This window comes from Pyrus communis, chromosome 12 (genome assembly GCF_041283825.1).
Source record: "Pyrus communis isolate YQ-2024b chromosome 12, ASM4128382v1, whole genome shotgun sequence".
NCBI lineage: Eukaryota > Viridiplantae > Streptophyta > Magnoliopsida > Rosales > Rosaceae > Pyrus > Pyrus communis.
Window position 1 is genome coordinate 25,591,354 of NC_142576.1, and position 16,414 is coordinate 25,607,767.

The 16,414-nt window shown below is 37.3% G+C and overlaps 4 protein-coding genes across 4 annotated transcripts; 2 read left to right on the top strand and 2 right to left on the bottom strand.

Moving 5' to 3' along the window:
- Positions 1–777: 777 nt before the first annotated feature.
- On the top strand, positions 778–4,856 carry LOC137745055 (eukaryotic translation initiation factor NCBP). The gene is made up of 6 exons (XM_068484917.2): positions 778–1,092; positions 1,518–1,613; positions 1,704–1,808; positions 1,971–2,048; positions 4,238–4,357; positions 4,449–4,856. The coding sequence occupies exons 1-6, from the start codon at positions 919–921 to the stop codon at positions 4,578–4,580; spliced, it is 705 nt and encodes a 234-aa protein (XP_068341018.2). The 5' UTR covers positions 778–918; the 3' UTR covers positions 4,581–4,856.
- A 730-nt stretch (positions 4,857–5,586) lies between these two features.
- LOC137745458 (superoxide dismutase [Cu-Zn] 2) lies at positions 5,587–8,292 on the bottom strand. The gene is made up of 7 exons (XM_068485421.2): positions 8,123–8,292; positions 7,919–8,023; positions 7,641–7,736; positions 7,512–7,543; positions 7,153–7,228; positions 5,933–5,986; positions 5,587–5,786 (listed from the first exon to the last, which is right to left on the bottom strand). The coding sequence occupies exons 1-7, from the start codon at positions 8,259–8,261 to the stop codon at positions 5,758–5,760; spliced, it is 531 nt and encodes a 176-aa protein (XP_068341522.1). The 5' UTR covers positions 8,262–8,292; the 3' UTR covers positions 5,587–5,757.
- A 1,311-nt stretch (positions 8,293–9,603) lies between these two features.
- On the top strand, positions 9,604–12,748 carry LOC137744982 (tubulin alpha-3 chain). The gene is made up of 5 exons (XM_068484819.2): positions 9,604–9,860; positions 10,542–10,756; positions 10,842–11,041; positions 11,220–11,728; positions 12,212–12,748. Exons 1-5 carry the CDS (start codon positions 9,748–9,750, stop codon positions 12,522–12,524), a joined length of 1,350 nt encoding a protein of 449 aa, XP_068340920.2. The 5' UTR covers positions 9,604–9,747; the 3' UTR covers positions 12,525–12,748.
- Positions 12,749–13,217: 469 nt separating this feature from the next.
- Positions 13,218–14,553, bottom strand: LOC137744983 (ethylene-responsive transcription factor ERN1-like). Its single transcript, XM_068484820.2, has one exon. It carries the CDS (start codon positions 14,414–14,416, stop codon positions 13,469–13,471), a length of 948 nt encoding a protein of 315 aa, XP_068340921.2. The 5' UTR covers positions 14,417–14,553; the 3' UTR covers positions 13,218–13,468.
- Between the last annotated feature and the right edge of the window lie 1,861 nt (positions 14,554–16,414).

A 16,414-nucleotide genomic window follows, 5' to 3' on the forward strand; every position in this document is an offset into this window, starting at 1 on the left:
TAAAAATTGGTGGTGCCACGTATTTAATGAATAATTGTTTTTACCTAATCTCAAGCTTTTAACAGCCTCATCATACGTTGTTCTAACTCCCTTGTGTCATTTTTCATGGTCTCCTTCTATGTTCCTACAAACAAACACAAGACATTGGAGATAAGTCGGCATAGGAGGAATGGTGGCATAAAAAAAGAAATTGATACATGTGAGAGGTATTAGGTTCGAATCTCGTAGGTGACGAATTTAATACTAAATTAGACTGTCTATTATGTGGCTTAGCCAAACTCTCCCTCCCCTTAATGTAAAAATATCGATGTACTAAAAAAGAATGATCAAATTTTGATAAATAAAATGTATATATTTCAATTTATTATACATGTTCATATTTAACATTTTGTTATGATATTATGAAACGAAATTACTGAGATTAAAAATTAATAATAATTAAAAAAATTAAATTAACGATTAAAACACCGTTTAACTTACAATTTGCCAAAGTTTTCACTATATATTTAATTAGTTTTTATTAAAGAAAGAAAAAAGAGATAACCTAGGATGAGATATGGGGCATATATAGAGTCAACCTAAAACCCAATTGCGGTGAAGGTGGAAATTCCTCAGAGCTTTTCAGGGCTCGAAAAAAATGAATAACCGTGTCTTGTTATTTTTTTTTTAGAGAGAGAAAAAAATGTCCAACCCAAAACCCAATTGCGGGCTAATTGAAACTGAGCCCAAGACCATGTCGTAGAAAGCCCGAAACAAGAAGAAGAAGAAACCGCGTTTCTCTTCTACTTTAATTTCATACGGTGTTCGTCTGTTGTTGCTGTGCGTTGCAGAGAGAGGAGAGAGAGGGAAGAGAGAGAGAGAGAGAGAGAGAGAGAGAGAGAGAGAGAGAGAGAGAGGGAATTAGGGATTTTGGGGGGGATGGAGTTGATAGCAGAAAAGGAGTCGAATAACAACAACAATGAGAACAACAACAACGTCACCAGTTACGCGCAAGCACTCGTCGTAGACTCTCACGATACTCATCCCAAGGAATCCGATGAAGTTCGTGAACGCCATGCTCGCGACCTCAAAGCTGGCCTCCATCCCCTCAAGGTTCCCTCTCTCTCTCATCCTCCCTCTCTCTCTCTATATATATATATATATGTGTGTGGGGTTTAGATTGATTAACCTAGAGAGATTCATTCATCTAGATAAAGTTGTGGTCTTTCATTAGTGAATTGCTGCTCGATTAGCTGACTTTATTATGAATTTATGATTAAATTGTTTAAATTCTAATTTTCGCCCAAGGAGTTGGATTTCTGTTGAATTGTATATCTAGGAGTCAATTTATTTTGATCTCCGTCTTTTGTTCTCATCAATTTTGTAAAACGATACCGGGTTTCGTTCGATTCAGTTTGTCTACTATGGGTCTTTCGCATACCAAATTCTTGTTCTTCCATTCTCTGTTTCAAATGCAGGTTCAATTGGCAATCTTTGTGTTTTTGTGTAACTGATTTTTGTCATGTTTTTATGATTAGCACAAGTTCGTATTTTGGTACACTCGTCGCACCCCAGGAATCCGGAGCCAGACACCATATGAAGACAATATAAAGAAAATTGTCGACTTCAGTACGGTACAATATCTACCTTAATATCAGCAGGAGGAAATGTGATTAAGTGTAATCTTTTCGTTTTATTGACTTGTTGTTGCTTGGATAATATAGGTTGAAGATTTTTGGGTCTGTTACTGCCACCTAGCCCGTCCTTCTTCTTTGCCTAGTCCAACAGACTTGCATCTTTTCAAAGATGGAATCCGCCCGCTCTGGGAGGTAAATATCTGAAACCTGACTTTCAATTTGCTCTTTCTAATCACTTGGCTAATTTTGCTTCTTATTCCTTCCAACAGAATGCAAGTATCTTATTGTTTCTTCAAAGATATTAAGTTTTTGAATGACAGAATACCAACATGTCTGAAATTTTTTGTTTTTCAGGACTCTGCTAATTGCAATGGTGGTAAATGGATAATACGATTCAAAAAGGCTGTTTCGGGCCGTTTTTGGGAGGACCTGGTAAGGATAAAAACTGGAATTTTCTCTTTGTTGTGGTGTTGCGCGATTGCCAGGCTACTTTCATACCATCAGTTGATAATACCATTTCATTTTTACCATGTTGGATTTTGAAAAAATTATCCTACTGAAGCATTGGGTTTCAGTAGGAAATTGGTAGATTCTCTGAACATTCAGAAGAGTCGTCTAATTCTTCTTAATGATGCCTTCTGAAGATTTATGCGGCAATAATAAACAGTAATTATGATTGTTATCAGATTATTGTATTCGGTTATCAAATAGCCTACCTTCATAGTCCTACCATAGGGGTGAAAAAAGAGGGACTAGGGAATACATTGGTAGTGATTTATCAAAGTATTGATGAAAATATATAGTAAAAAGTTACAGAAATGTAGTTGTCATAGAAATATATAAATTTTAAATGAAGCTTTAGGAATGTTATATGAATAATTAGTGCACTGATATAGACTTTGTATATCCATATATGTTTAGCCCAACAGGATCAAGACTAAGCTCTTGTTTTGCAAATCACACAGGAGTAAGATTTTGGTCAATATTCATCAAAGCTGTGGTCCTCTTTGATGTGCTTGGAAATTTTATGCCTCAGTGTTGACAACTCAACATATACTGATACTTGCCTTTATCTCGGTGACGTACCGCCTAGATGTCAGTGATACCTTAGAAGAATGTATCATCCAACCCATAGAGTTGGTGGCACCCTAAAAAATTTGAAATTTAAAGCTTGCGTTCGCCTGGGTATACACAACTAACTTCTAATCCATAGACGTTATCTGTACGTGGTACACAAAAAGGAAACCATATGATCTTCTTAAAGCTGATTATCTTTGCTCAAAACCTAGTATGGCATTAATTTGCACTGGTTGGTTGTGGAATATTAAATGGGAATTTAGTGACAAGTTACCACAATGGTGTTCACTTAGGACATTCAACTGCATATTAGTCCAACCCTTACAAGTGTGGCATTAATTTGCACTGGTTGGTTGTGGAATATTAAATGGGAATTTAGTGACAAGTTATCACAATGGTGTTCACTTAGGACATTCAACTGCATATTAGTCCAACCCTTACAAGTGTGGCATTAATTTGCACTTGTTGGTTCTGGAATATTAAATGGGAATTTAGTGACAAGTTACCACAATGGAGTTCACTTAGGATAATCAAATGCATATTAGTCCAACTCTTACAAGTAAAGCATTTTTTTGTCTTTTTCGAGACCCGCTTTAGAATCAGTATAGCCATGCAGTGATTGGAAGCTGCTTTTATGTTTTCTATAAGGTATTGAAGTATCCTTCAGGTGTTGCTTAATATTACATTTGGTTGGAGCATAACAGAAGAGTTTTTGAGGATTATAATGGAGTGGGGGTAGCAGAACTATGGGGTAGAGTAAGATACTGGACAGCCCTCTGGGCATCAGTTTCGAATGAGTGTAAGGATTATTCTCTTTCTCATATAGTGTGGGATATGTTAGCAGCCGTAAAATGATTTTGGTTGAGGTTATGTTACTTGTAATTAGATCTATTTGAGAGGTCTTAGCTAGCTTTGCTACATGGTGGATTTCTTATCCACTATTTTGTAATTCTTGTTTTTATTTATAAAAGTGTTATCGTTTCTTCTCAAAAAAAAAAAAAAAAAAAAGTACCTCGTCTCTTTGATTTTGTTGAGTGATGAATTCTTGCTGCAATTTGGGTTGCTTCCAATTGTTTTTTTACTGATCTAAGAAGGCAAATTCTGGCAGCTACAGGTGTGGGATCCTGTTCTGCAGGATCCCAGACAGTAAGAACAGCATCATTGCATTTTTCACTTTTATCACGATGGGTTGATGCCTTTAGGTTGAGGTGTAACTCTTGGGGTGGGTTTGTTGCCCAGAACCCTGAATGAGCGTATTTTGGCATCTTTCTAAATTACCTATATTAATCTCTAGATGCTATAGGAATGGAGCCTACGGAAGTATCTACAAATCCTGGACATGCTTGACATATGCATTTATATGAGTGTGCATCTCTTATGGGGTTTTACTGCTAATTTAATTTTGCTTTGTCTAAATGTATTTTTTTAGAGCTAGTTGAGATACTTGGGCTGGGGAATGGGGGTATTTAAACGTAGGATATCCTTGATAGAGGAGAGAAGTATCGACTAGAACTTATTTCTGACTCCTTACATAATATGCGCAGGTTCTTGCCTTGGTGGGTGACCAGCTTGATTATGGAGAGAACATATGTGGTGCAGTACTAAGCATCAGATTCAATGAGGATATATTGAGTGTCTGGAATCGGAATGCTTCTGATCATCAGGTTTGTAATTTATAGCAGTTTGCTACTTGTGTTACTAGTCTTTTTGTCAGCGTGTTTAGTGTAATATCTTGACGTGGCTTTTGTTAACCAGGCTGTAATGGCTTTAAGAGATGCGATCAAGCGGAACTTGAAGCTTCCACACAGCTATCTCATGGAATACAAGCCACACGATGCTTCGCTGCGTGACAATTCATCTTACAGAAACACATGGTTGAGGGGCTAAATTGATGCCACCAGATAAGAGCACTAGTTTCAGAAAAGCTTTTCGGGAAGGCGACTGATGCACGACCAAAATCAGTAAAAATCTTGCATGAAGAACAGGAGACGCGCAAAGTCTGGAGACTTGACAAGTGGTGGCAGTCCGTTAGGTTGAACTGTAACAGAGTATATCTGTACTAAATTAACTTACTGATGGATTATCAAACAAAATAACTGATTTCACCAACTGATTATGTGCTTTTGCTTTATCAAACATTGCTGTCGTGCATGTCTCCTTTAATCCATCCACGCCCAATTTATATGTTTATGCCTTGATGCTGTAATGCTTAATGTCAAAAACCCCATTCTAATCGACCAACCACGCAACAAAAACTGCCCCGCTCGGGTAATAAACATCTATCGCACATTTGAGTGTAGTCAAATAGGTTAAGAGTAGTGTGCCCTTTTTCTGCATCAAATTTCAATTCCCTTGAACCCCTTCAATGTTGTTTTAGATTAGACTAATTAGAATATCGCTCGCCCGAAAAGTCACTTTTTATCTTTATGCAATGTATTGCAGGGACGAGGTGTGAGAATCAGTGACGTGTTGTACCAAAACATTGAAGGAACATAAGCATCAGCAGTTGCAATAATTGTATCAATGTAAATGTAAACACTAGTGGCATTGTTCCACCAGATGCTTGCTTGTAATATTCAAAAACTAATTAATTAGGCATCTAATATTTGTACATAATGTTAATTGAATTGCTTACGATAATAGTTGATCGTCTAAGTGACGAGATTTGCTCCCCAACAATTTTACACCGAGCGTTCTGTTTGTAGTTTTCATTTTTCATGGGAGAAAGAATGTAAGTGAGACTGGGAGGGAGGAAGGAGAGATTTTTTTTTTCCTTCAAGTTTTGTCTCATCATTTATGCATTCTCCGTTCTCACTCCCTCCTCTCTTTCTTACTTCTCCCATATGTTTTTCGTTGAAGCTAAGAAAATCGAAACTAAAAGCTAAGAACGAAATGGTTATCAAAAAGCTCTAAATTAGACTTCTCGTCTCTCAAGTTCATCTTATATACCCATAGAATATTATCATAACATGCATAAAGAACGCTAAACACAAAGGAGTGAAAAAGAAAGGACTAAACCACATTTACTAGGTTATTTGCTTTCTGCTCTGCAGCCATTCTTCTTTTACACAGATGACTTAAGGCCAATGATACCTGTCGAAAATCAATATTACAAATATAGGAAAGGGTGTGAGCGAAAATAGAGGAATGACGAAAAAACAGTTTGCCGGACCCTACCACTGAATTTGATATAAACAATCTGCCAGCAACAACAAATAGCTAGAGAAGTGAAAACATACCACATCCAACTCTTGCTCCTGCGTTCCCGGTAGTCTTGCTAAGTTCATGTCCACCTGTTCAATCGGGGATATGTAGACATCAGGGCAAAATATCGATGATATCATTCATGTGAAGATGAATCAAAGATCAATCCACAGCACTGACATTTGCACTAGCAAACAGAATTTTGAAATAACTGAAGATGGCAGAGTACATTGTTGACAGAAAACGCAAACGCCAAATTGGTTTAGTGCTTTATAATTTCCTAACATCATATACTAGCAATAACAGCACAGAGCCACAAACTGGAAAATCATCTGTGGTACTTTTTGTTACAAAACATATATGACTTTAACCGCAATGTGAAGGGCTACAAAACAGGTAAAGTCACCCACTTTTCTGTTAAGACTTAAAGTCAAAATCAAGTTCCAAAAGGTATGCAAGAGAAACTATTTCTCAAGTAAGAAGTGCAGCGCTTCTTAGAGTGTTCAGTGATTAGTACAAACCGGACAAAAGTGAGAAAAATTTCACAGCATGAATAACCATTATTCAGTCTTAATTATCATGAGTTTGTTGTCCTTGTGATATAAGTACAAGAAGATGCTTTGCAAAAACACAAAGTACATTCATCTATTTTGTATTACAGTATCTCAACAGCCCTAAAGGATTAACGACTTCAAAATGAAATATTTTGAGGATCATTATGAAGTCTCACAAGGTTTTAGTTCCCATGAAAAGAAGATTCGTTGCAGATTCACAACTAAGTGACTTAGAATTAGATACCAAGATAATCTAATAAAGATTGATACTTTGACATAAAGTTCTATAGACAAATATTGGCCTATTAGCCGATGTACCCAAAATAGTTCAACAAACAAACATTTGATCCCCACAGCGTAGTTATTTGCTTTCTAGTCATAAAATCAGTAGCTGGTGCCAATTGATACTGAAAATTCAGAAACGAAAACTTGAGTGATCAAGTAATATGCACAGTTTCTTGTATGATTAAAACTTCATCTCTTTGTTTAAAAAAAATTACAAAAGTGATCGTCCGTTAGAAGAGAGAGATGACAAGAAATTTGTAATCAAGGACCACAAGCCTAAAATTCCTTTTGGGTGAAATAATCATGGAATAGGAAAACTTATTGCTTTTGTGTCAAATAATCAAAGCAGATATCAAACTACACAAAGGAGCTGAAGTAGCAGCTATGTAATTCCCGACCAAATTTTACATGCTTACCTTTACCAAGATCATCAGGATCAGCGTGCACTACGACTGCTCGCCCAAGAATGGAATCAGGTCCGCTCAGTGGAATCTAAAAAAATAGATTAGAAAAGTATAACGAAGGGGGTACAGGTAGCAATCCAAGGGCATATGAATAATCGCATAGCTGCTGACAACATGCTAGCATTGTAGATAAGCCCATGACATGCACATACATGTTTAAAAACCTCGTGTATTGATCTTTACAGCGCTTCTTCTATGAATTTAGATCCATAGAATGAAGTATCTAGGCATAAATATTTCTTCATATTCATATTTAGGTCCATAGAATGTTACGACTATTTAGTAAATAGTAAAGGAGAAGGAATTGTTACCTGCCAGTCCTGGAGAGAAACCTCAGCAACTCCTGCAGAGTTAGTGAGACCACAAATTTTAGTACAATACTAAATTAACTTCACAGAGAAAAGAAAAGCAATAATTTTTCATAGTTGTTTTGTTCATACCATCTGGGCCTGCAACAACGTTACCCAAATCGCCAGCGTGACGCTCCTTATCCGAAGGAGCTCCATGCTCCTTCTTCAGTGGATTAAAATGAGGTCCTAAAACATCAAAGATTAAAATTTTGAAAAGTCTAAACCAGTAACCACCCACCAAGAAAAATGAAGAGTATGGAGCAAGTAAAACCCATTAAAGAAACAAGAATCATGTCCTAGATGCAATGAAAAATTACATAAAAAGATGAAGAATTGAAGCAGAAACTGAGAGAGAGAGAGAGAGATACCAGTGGAATTGCAACCATTGGAGGTATCACCAAGAGCATGGATATGGAAACCATGAAGGCCAGGAGAGAGGCCACTAATCCTCCCCTGTATGCGTGTAGGCCCCCCTGTTCATCATTCATTTGATTTCCGGTGAGACAGTAGGGAGGGGGGGAGAGAGAGAGAGATGAGAGAGATGAGAGAGAGAGAGAGAGAGAGAGAGAGACCGTTGGAATCCTGAAGGAAATGAAGGGAGCCTCGGACGTTAGAATCTCCGGTGATAAGAGCCACTGCTTTCACACTAGCCATTTGATTTCCTCCTCTGCTTTCTGTGCTGTTGCCGCTGTCCGCCTTTTCATATCTCATGTTATTTTCATTTCTGGCATTTCAGCTTCCCTCCAGCACATGGTTTTTTTTTTGTCGAATCCTCTAGCACATGGATTGGAATTTGGATTAGTTCATGAAAACTAATGCAAAATGACTTGAAAACTTTGAGTTTTAATGATAAGGATAAAATAAAAGGTAAAGTGAATAGTACCATGATTGAGTTTTTAGTGTAAAAATATAGTTTTTCGTTAAAGTAAACAGTACCATGAGTTTTTCATTAAATCTCTCTTGTATTTATCCATCTCCAATCGAAGGTGGCCTCTCGAATCGAATGTGCATATTTAGCATTGTAATTCTGCACTAAATTATATTTTAATGAATAGTATCATATCGTATTTTATACCTTCTCCAATTGAGGAGGTCAAAATGTCATAAACCAAATATAGCTCTTTAACAAAAAAAACACAAGCCCATAAGCTAAACATATCTCTCTCAATAATTTATTATTTTAATTAAATTAATATAGTTAAGGAAGTGCTATTGGTATTCTAAAAATCTCATTCTACACTCATCACAATAATAGTTTTCTTTCTAAATATAGAAAGTTTGGAGTGTGGAATGAAAATTTTGGAGTGCCAATAACAATTCCGTATATTTAATTAAATTAAACTATTATATTAAAATAGTAACTCTCCAGATTACTTTTCTTTCTCCTTCATCTCTCTTGTTTTGATCTTCCCTTGCAGTTTGCCTTGAGTTAGAAAATGGTCCATTGAAACACCCTTTGGCATAAAGAAAGCACAATAACGAAGAAAGCACGGTATTCTTACACTTGCCACAAAGCCAGGCTTGACATTCTAACACCAATTAGTCGTTGGAGGGTAAGTGGGCTGGGCTGGAGGTTTGGCTGCTGGAAATGGCCAGCTCGTTTGCCTGATTTGGGGGGTTTTGGCCTAGTGGGGCCCACAAACTCTTTGGCCTAACCCTTGGTTTGAGACAATTTTCGTATCATTTCAAACTATTTTTAGCCCTATGACCTTTTAACCAAGTCAGTTGGAGATAGCCTTACTTTCAAGTTTCAATTTAAACGATATTTCAAGGGCATGAAAATCGTATTGTCACAAAATAAATTAAGAACTTAACACAAATATAATACATTAATTAGATAATAATTAAAAAAAAATTAATATCTAGAACCACTAATTGTATGCTTACTGGAAAAAAAAAATTATATGGTTACCAAAAAAATAAAAGAAATAATTGATTATAATTGTTTACCAAAAAAAGCCCAATAACCAATAATAGGTGTGATATTCATACATTTTTTTTTACATTTCACATATTTTTTTAATTTTTAACTGTCGAATCAAATAAATTGAAGAAAAAAAAAATGTGTGGATAGGAAATCCTAATACCAATCATCATTAAAACAGAAGAGATTAGAAGAGATAACGTTGTTGTTGCATTTCTTTCTCTCGTTGTTGTAAGCAATTGAAGAGAGAGAGAGAGAGAGAGAGAGAGAGAGATGAGAGAGATAATAAGCATACACATCGGACAAGCAGGGATCCAAGTTGGGAATGCGTGCTGGGAGCTCTACTGCCTTGAGCATGGCATTCAGCCTGATGGTACCATGCCCAGGTTGGTACCCGTCTCTCTCCCCTCTTTCACTCCCTCTCAATTTCTCTGTTTTTTTTGTTTGTTTGGAACTTTAAATATATATTCCTATGAAAAATCTCAATGTTTTTAGTTTTTATTGATGAAATTGGGAATTGGGTTATACATATGTTCAACAAATCTAGCAGATGAGAATTGGATTGGCCTAAATGCAACATGGTTTCTTGCTACTTCATTCATGAAAACTAAAATGTGGGGAGTTTCGTAATGCAGCATAATTTGTGATTGAGATCAACACACTCAAAGACCAATTCTTTTTGCCTTCCTTTGATCTGTATTATCGTTTCATTTCCAATTTAGAGGAACCTTGATTGAATTCTGGGCTTGAATTGTTACTAATGTTAGCTTCCTGTCCAGATTTGGAAATGTTGGATTTTGTCTTTCTTGGAATTTCAATCAAGTTTTGATGATTTTTGCATCTGTTGAGATCAACCTTGGAATCGCAGAGGCTTGATTGAATCTATTATGTGAACACATATGTAATCTGTAGGTGTCGGTTTCTTAATTGAAACTCAGACGCCCTCGTCTTTGTAATGTGCAAATGTCAAGAAATGTCATGATCTCTTTACTTAGTGGATCCTTTTGCGTCAATCTTTTGTCTTTTCCCACTCTTCTGGTCTTAAGAAGGTTTATATGTGAATGCAGTGACACCTCTGTCGGCTCTGAAACCGATTCTTTTAACACCTTCTTCAGCGAAACTGGTTCTGGAAGTCATGTGCCCAGAGCCATATTTGTTGATCTCGAACCAACAGTTATCGATGAAGTCAGGACTGGGACTTACCGACAACTTTTTCATCCTGAGCAACTTATTTCTGGCAAAGAAGATGCTGCTAACAATTTTGCCAGAGGACACTACACGGGTATAAGAATTTCTTTTGCACCGTCCAACTGGCATTTGCATCTATTACTTTAGTTATAACTGGTTTTCTCTGTCGAATGCTACAGTGGGGAAGGAAATTGTGGACCTATGCCTTGACAGGGTAAGAAAATTAGCTGATAATTGCACTGGCCTGCAAGGGTTTTTGGTATTTAACGCTGTTGGTGGTGGCACTGGTTCTGGTTTGGGTTCATTACTTCTCGAACGATTGTCTGTTGATTATGGAAAGAAGTCAAAGCTCGGTTTCACCATTTATCCTTCTCCTCAGGTACATTACTTTAAAAAAATACACAATATGATAACTGGATGGATCTTTGCTGCTAAAACTAGTATTAGTGAACCCTTGCCCAACTTGTCTTTTTCATCTGCTTCCACGTAACGGTTCTCTTAATATGTTGAACCATTCATGTCCACCCGTCTACAACAACTAATCTTAAAATGTGCAGGTCTCCACTGCTGTGGTAGAACCCTACAATAGTGTGCTTTCCACACATTCTCTCCTTGAACATACAGACGTGGCTGTGCTTCTGGACAATGAAGCCATTTATGATATCTGTAGGAGGTCTTTAGACATTGAAAGACCAACCTACACCAACTTGAATCGTTTAATATCCCAAACAATCTCTTCTTTGACAACTTCGTTGAGGTTTGATGGTGCCATTAATGTGGACATTACAGAGTTTCAAACTAACCTCGTTCCATACCCTCGTATCCACTTTATGCTCTCATCTTATGCTCCTGTAATCTCCGCTGCAAAGGCCTTCCATGAGCAACTATCAGTTCCTGAGATCACAAGTGCTGTATTTGAGCCCTCAAGTATGATGGCCAAGTGTGATCCAAGGCATGGGAAGTACATGGCATGCTGCTTGATGTACCGTGGTGATGTTGTACCAAAGGATGTAAATGCTGCTGTAGCTACCATTAAGACTAGGCGGACAGTTCAGTTTGTGGACTGGTGAGTAGACATTCTGTGCATCTAGTTTCATTAAAGTATAAGCCTAAATAGAATTTGCAACAAAATTGATGAGATGGGCCTTACTTTATTATTAATTTCATTATTTCAGTTCTTCTTGTTCAGGCACTGGCAATGACATTTATTTACGGTCACACACATTAAGCTTAGGGTGTATTAATGCTGACATTTTCTTAGTATATCTCTAGAACATTTGTGGGTTAAAACATGTTTTTGGCATCATACTCTCATTGTGTATACATTAATTTCTTATCCACTGGTAGCAATATTAATGGTAGGAAACCCTTGTTTGTAGACAAAGTGGAAGGGAAGGATGATGGGGTTTTCAATGCAGATTATTCGACTTTATAAGCTATTTTTGTTGTCTTTTGTGTTTATCCGAATGAGTGTTTTTTTTTTTTTTTTTTTTTTTGTCAAAATCTCGAAATCTGAATGAGTGCTTTATATTTATATGGATACCTTCAGGTGCCCAACTGGTTTCAAATGTGGTATTAACTACCAGCCCCCGACAGTGGTACCAGGTGGAGATCTTGCCAAGGTGCAACGAGCAGTTTGTATGATAAGCAACAACACTGCTGTAGCTGAAGTCTTCTCCCGAATTGACCATAAATTTGACCTTATGTATTCCAAGCGGGCATTTGTACATTGGTATGTAGGTGAAGGAATGGAGGAAGGTGAATTCTCGGAAGCTCGTGAGGATCTTGCTGCTCTTGAAAAAGACTACGAGGAAGTCGGGGCAGAAGGCGCTGATGATGAAGATGAAGGGGAAGATTACTAAACCATAAACGTTTGGGATTCCCTTCCGTAGCCATCTGTCTATCCCGCTAAACCTCTTGATTATTTTGTTTCTTATCTAGCTATGCATTTTTCTATATCCTTTTTTTCTTTCGAATGACATTGTGTTTTGGTTCTGCCCTTGTAATAGTTTTCGAAGTACGTTTGTCGTGTAAAAGTAGCCAACTTCCCATTACTTGAAATGAAATAATAATATCTTTGAAACAATTGAGATCCTCCCAAAACTCGAGACCTATATCTTAGACCCCAAGTTATCGAATGGTATTGTGTTAATTGGTTGGTAAGTTAATACGACAACTCTGCGTAGGTCGTCTCCGCAACATGACGCATGATTCGAACGGTTCATTTGTAGGTTCTCTAACTGTTTTGTACCACAATTTCAATAACCTTTAATTCATTGCTGCTTTTAAGCAAGACAGCCTCTTGTCATCACATCTGGTTCTACTTGTATCCAAATCCCCATCTTACCGAAAAAATCAACGACCTAATTAGCCGAAACATACAAACATCTGTACAACAAGACGGGTTTAATTCGGCTCACATCCAAAGTACGTCTCCTCGGAGTTTCTTATTTTGATCCGTAAGAGAAATTAAGGGCGTTTACTTTGAAACAACATGTCAATTACATTCGTTAAGCTAGCTAGGGAACCTTTAATTAGCAACACTATAAGTTTCAGCAGACATTGGTCTTTAATTAAATCCGCAAGATTAAGTTAATGCAAATAAATTTCTGATCCATCTTAATTTATAAGAGTTACGGAGTTATTATAACCCGTCGATCGTATACGTACCCTAAACCCCTTTGAGAGTATAGAGTGATGAAATAAAGAAGGAACAAAAAACAAAGTTGACATGCAACAATAATAATTGAAGAGAGCGAGAGATGAAAAATCCATGCCCACCTTCAATTCAATTGATCGTAATTAACTAGCAGAACAAAGAACACAACGGCGGAAGATCCCAAAGCGCTTCGCTTGGATCATGAACTGTTTCCATATACTCTTGCACCCCATTCATTGCATAGAGCGAAGCCGATATCTGTCTCTCCACTTTCATCCTTTCGAAATCCATCAACTCTGAGTCAGCTTCACCTGCCGTACTAGTTGTAGTAGTACTCTCCGCTGAAGACAAAGCAGCCGCCGCCTGATGTTTCGGAAACTCAAACGCTTGTTGAGCAAACGAGAAGTGGTCAACCCCCGTTTGATATGACCCCCATGAAAGAAGGTTGGATTGAGAATTATTGAAGGAAGAACTCAACTCAAACTCTTCGTTGCAGTTTCTCAAATCCGGTTTGTAAACATCGTCAGACAGCAGAGAATTATCTTGAAATACCTCTCTCGAAAGGGAAGTGGTGTCACTGCTGCTGCTAGTTGAAGTACTACTAGTGCTTTTCCGTACTAGTTGTTCAGACGGTGGCGGCAAATGATCATGGTCAGAACTAGTACTACTACTAGCACTAGTACTAGTACTACGTTGTAGTAGGGCTAGTTGTTGCTTAGTGGCTCCTCCTCCTTTTTTCGCGTTGAGTAAATTTCGAATGCGAGCAGCAAGAGGGGAGTCCATAGACACGTGGGTGATGAAGTTGGTTCGGGTGTTTGAGCCGCGAAGAAGGCAGGCGGCTTCATCATAAGCGCGGGCAGCCTCCTCCGCGGTCTCAAAGGTTCCGAGCCACATCCTTATTTTTTGAGTAGTGTCTTTGATCTCGGCCACCCATCTCCCCGAAGGCCTCTGTCTCACACCAACAAACTTGTTAGCGTTGTTGTTGCTTCTACTATTATTATTTCTTCCCTTCAACTTCCCTACTTTGCTGCTGCTTTTCGGAATGCCTGCAGCTGCAAAGGAAACTTGCTTCGGCTGTTGGAACTGAAACTCCATTGAAATTAATTAAAGAGAGAGAGAAAGCCAGTGCAGGTTTTATTTAAGCTAGGGTTTGATTTAAGGAAATGGAAGAAGGGGAGGCACTCCTTTTGTATTAGCTAGCTCTGAATGGTAGTAGGAAGCTCGTCTCCATCTCCTTATCTGGTTGTGGGAGCGGGATTTATATATTCTAGGGTTTCTGAGTTTTCAACAAGCAAGTCGGTCGTTTAGGAGTTTCTCCGTGTCCTTTTCTGTTTGTTGCCTTATGAAACACATATTTAATGTTTAATGTAGATAAATTCTCTCTCACAAGAGACTTATTTGCTTTTCCATTTATACCCTTATTCGAATTTCACAGCTACAAAATAATAATTCTTCATTTTACGGAAATCAATCAATTGGGTATGTAGCTTAAGTATTTTAAAGTGTTAATCGTTACACCCGAGTTTTGTTGTTTAAAATTAAAGCATCCTTCCCACATCTCTAATTGTACCCAAAGAAATTAATCTTATGCACATTACTAATTACTAAGGTGAGTAAACTTTCATGTGTAGGAGTAAAAATTCTTAACTACTTCAATTATAAAACTCTCTTGCCATTACGGTCTATTAGTATTTTCCTTTATTTGTAAATGAGAGATCTTAGATTTGATTCTCACCAAATGCTAATTTGAACCATATTATTGTTGAGATTTGATGATGTGTGGAAAAATTTGTCCCACATCGGTGAGGGACATGACTTGTTATGGGCTTATATGCTTTTGGGCTACTCCTCATATTATCAATTGATTTTATGGTGAAACCTCAATTTCATCAATTATTACAAGCTCATTGTGAGGCTTAGCGCACTCTCTTACCCCTTTAGTGTAAATAACATCAATACAAAAAAGAAAAAAACTATAAAACTCTCGCTAACGTGTCGATTACTCAATATTTGTTGATCATTTTCTTGCATACGTCACAATGTTGCTTTTTTATTCTTCACCAAATGTCGCCTATTTACCTCCTAAAAAATGTCACCTTTTTACAAACAAACTAGAAACTAGAGAAAAGAACTTGAGGATTTTAAGGACATAACACAAAAGAAGAGAGAGAGAGAGAGAGAACAAATCAACAACAAAAAATAGGTCGTGAAGGCACGATAGGCTGCCACTTGGAGGCACCAAAATCATCTTCTAGACAAGAGCAGGAACAAGAACAAAAAGAAAGGTTCAAATTTAGGTGAAAGAAGACCTAGTCCGTCATGTGAAACAAGCTACATCTTCAAGGGCGTTGCTTCGACACAACTTACATCACCAGACAAAACTTGTTTATTCCTTAATATATTATTGCTGGATTCTTTCTTATATTATTACTAGATTCTTTCTTTGAATAAACATATACTATATATGACAGATGATCCTCATCACCATCATCACTAGATATTTCACAAGTTGGTTATGAAAAAATTGTTAAAAACTAATGCACATCGTACCAAACTCCTAGGTCGAATACACTTTGTTGTCTCAGACTGAATTTATAGGGATCGATAAGGAAAATAATCATCACGCGCGGTTATATCTCTATGCACATTTATATTTAGTCATAGCATTTGAATCAAATGAAACAAACAAAAATCAATAGACTTTTTTTAAACATAGATGTGTTTAAGGATAAAAAAGACGTGCACAAATCGTTTTCTAATTATTTAATCTGGTATATGAATTGTGACAAAAAGATGCGCGAATGATCATTAAAAGCCCAATATATTCATTAAAAAATAAAATATCATTAAATTTTGTGAAAACTCGTCAAATCTATAAGGGGCCTTTGTTTCACCTTCTTAGTGGGACTGGACTAGCTAAGATTATTGTCCCATGTTTGGTATGCTTGGGGACTAACTTAAATGAGACTAGCCCGGACTCGTGTGGACTCCGGGCCTCGTTAGATCGTCCAAATTAGTCCGGCGTTGAACCATGGGATTGCTAAGAACACCTTCCTCACAACGTTGTCTTCTTCGTCGTTCCTCATCTCTCTG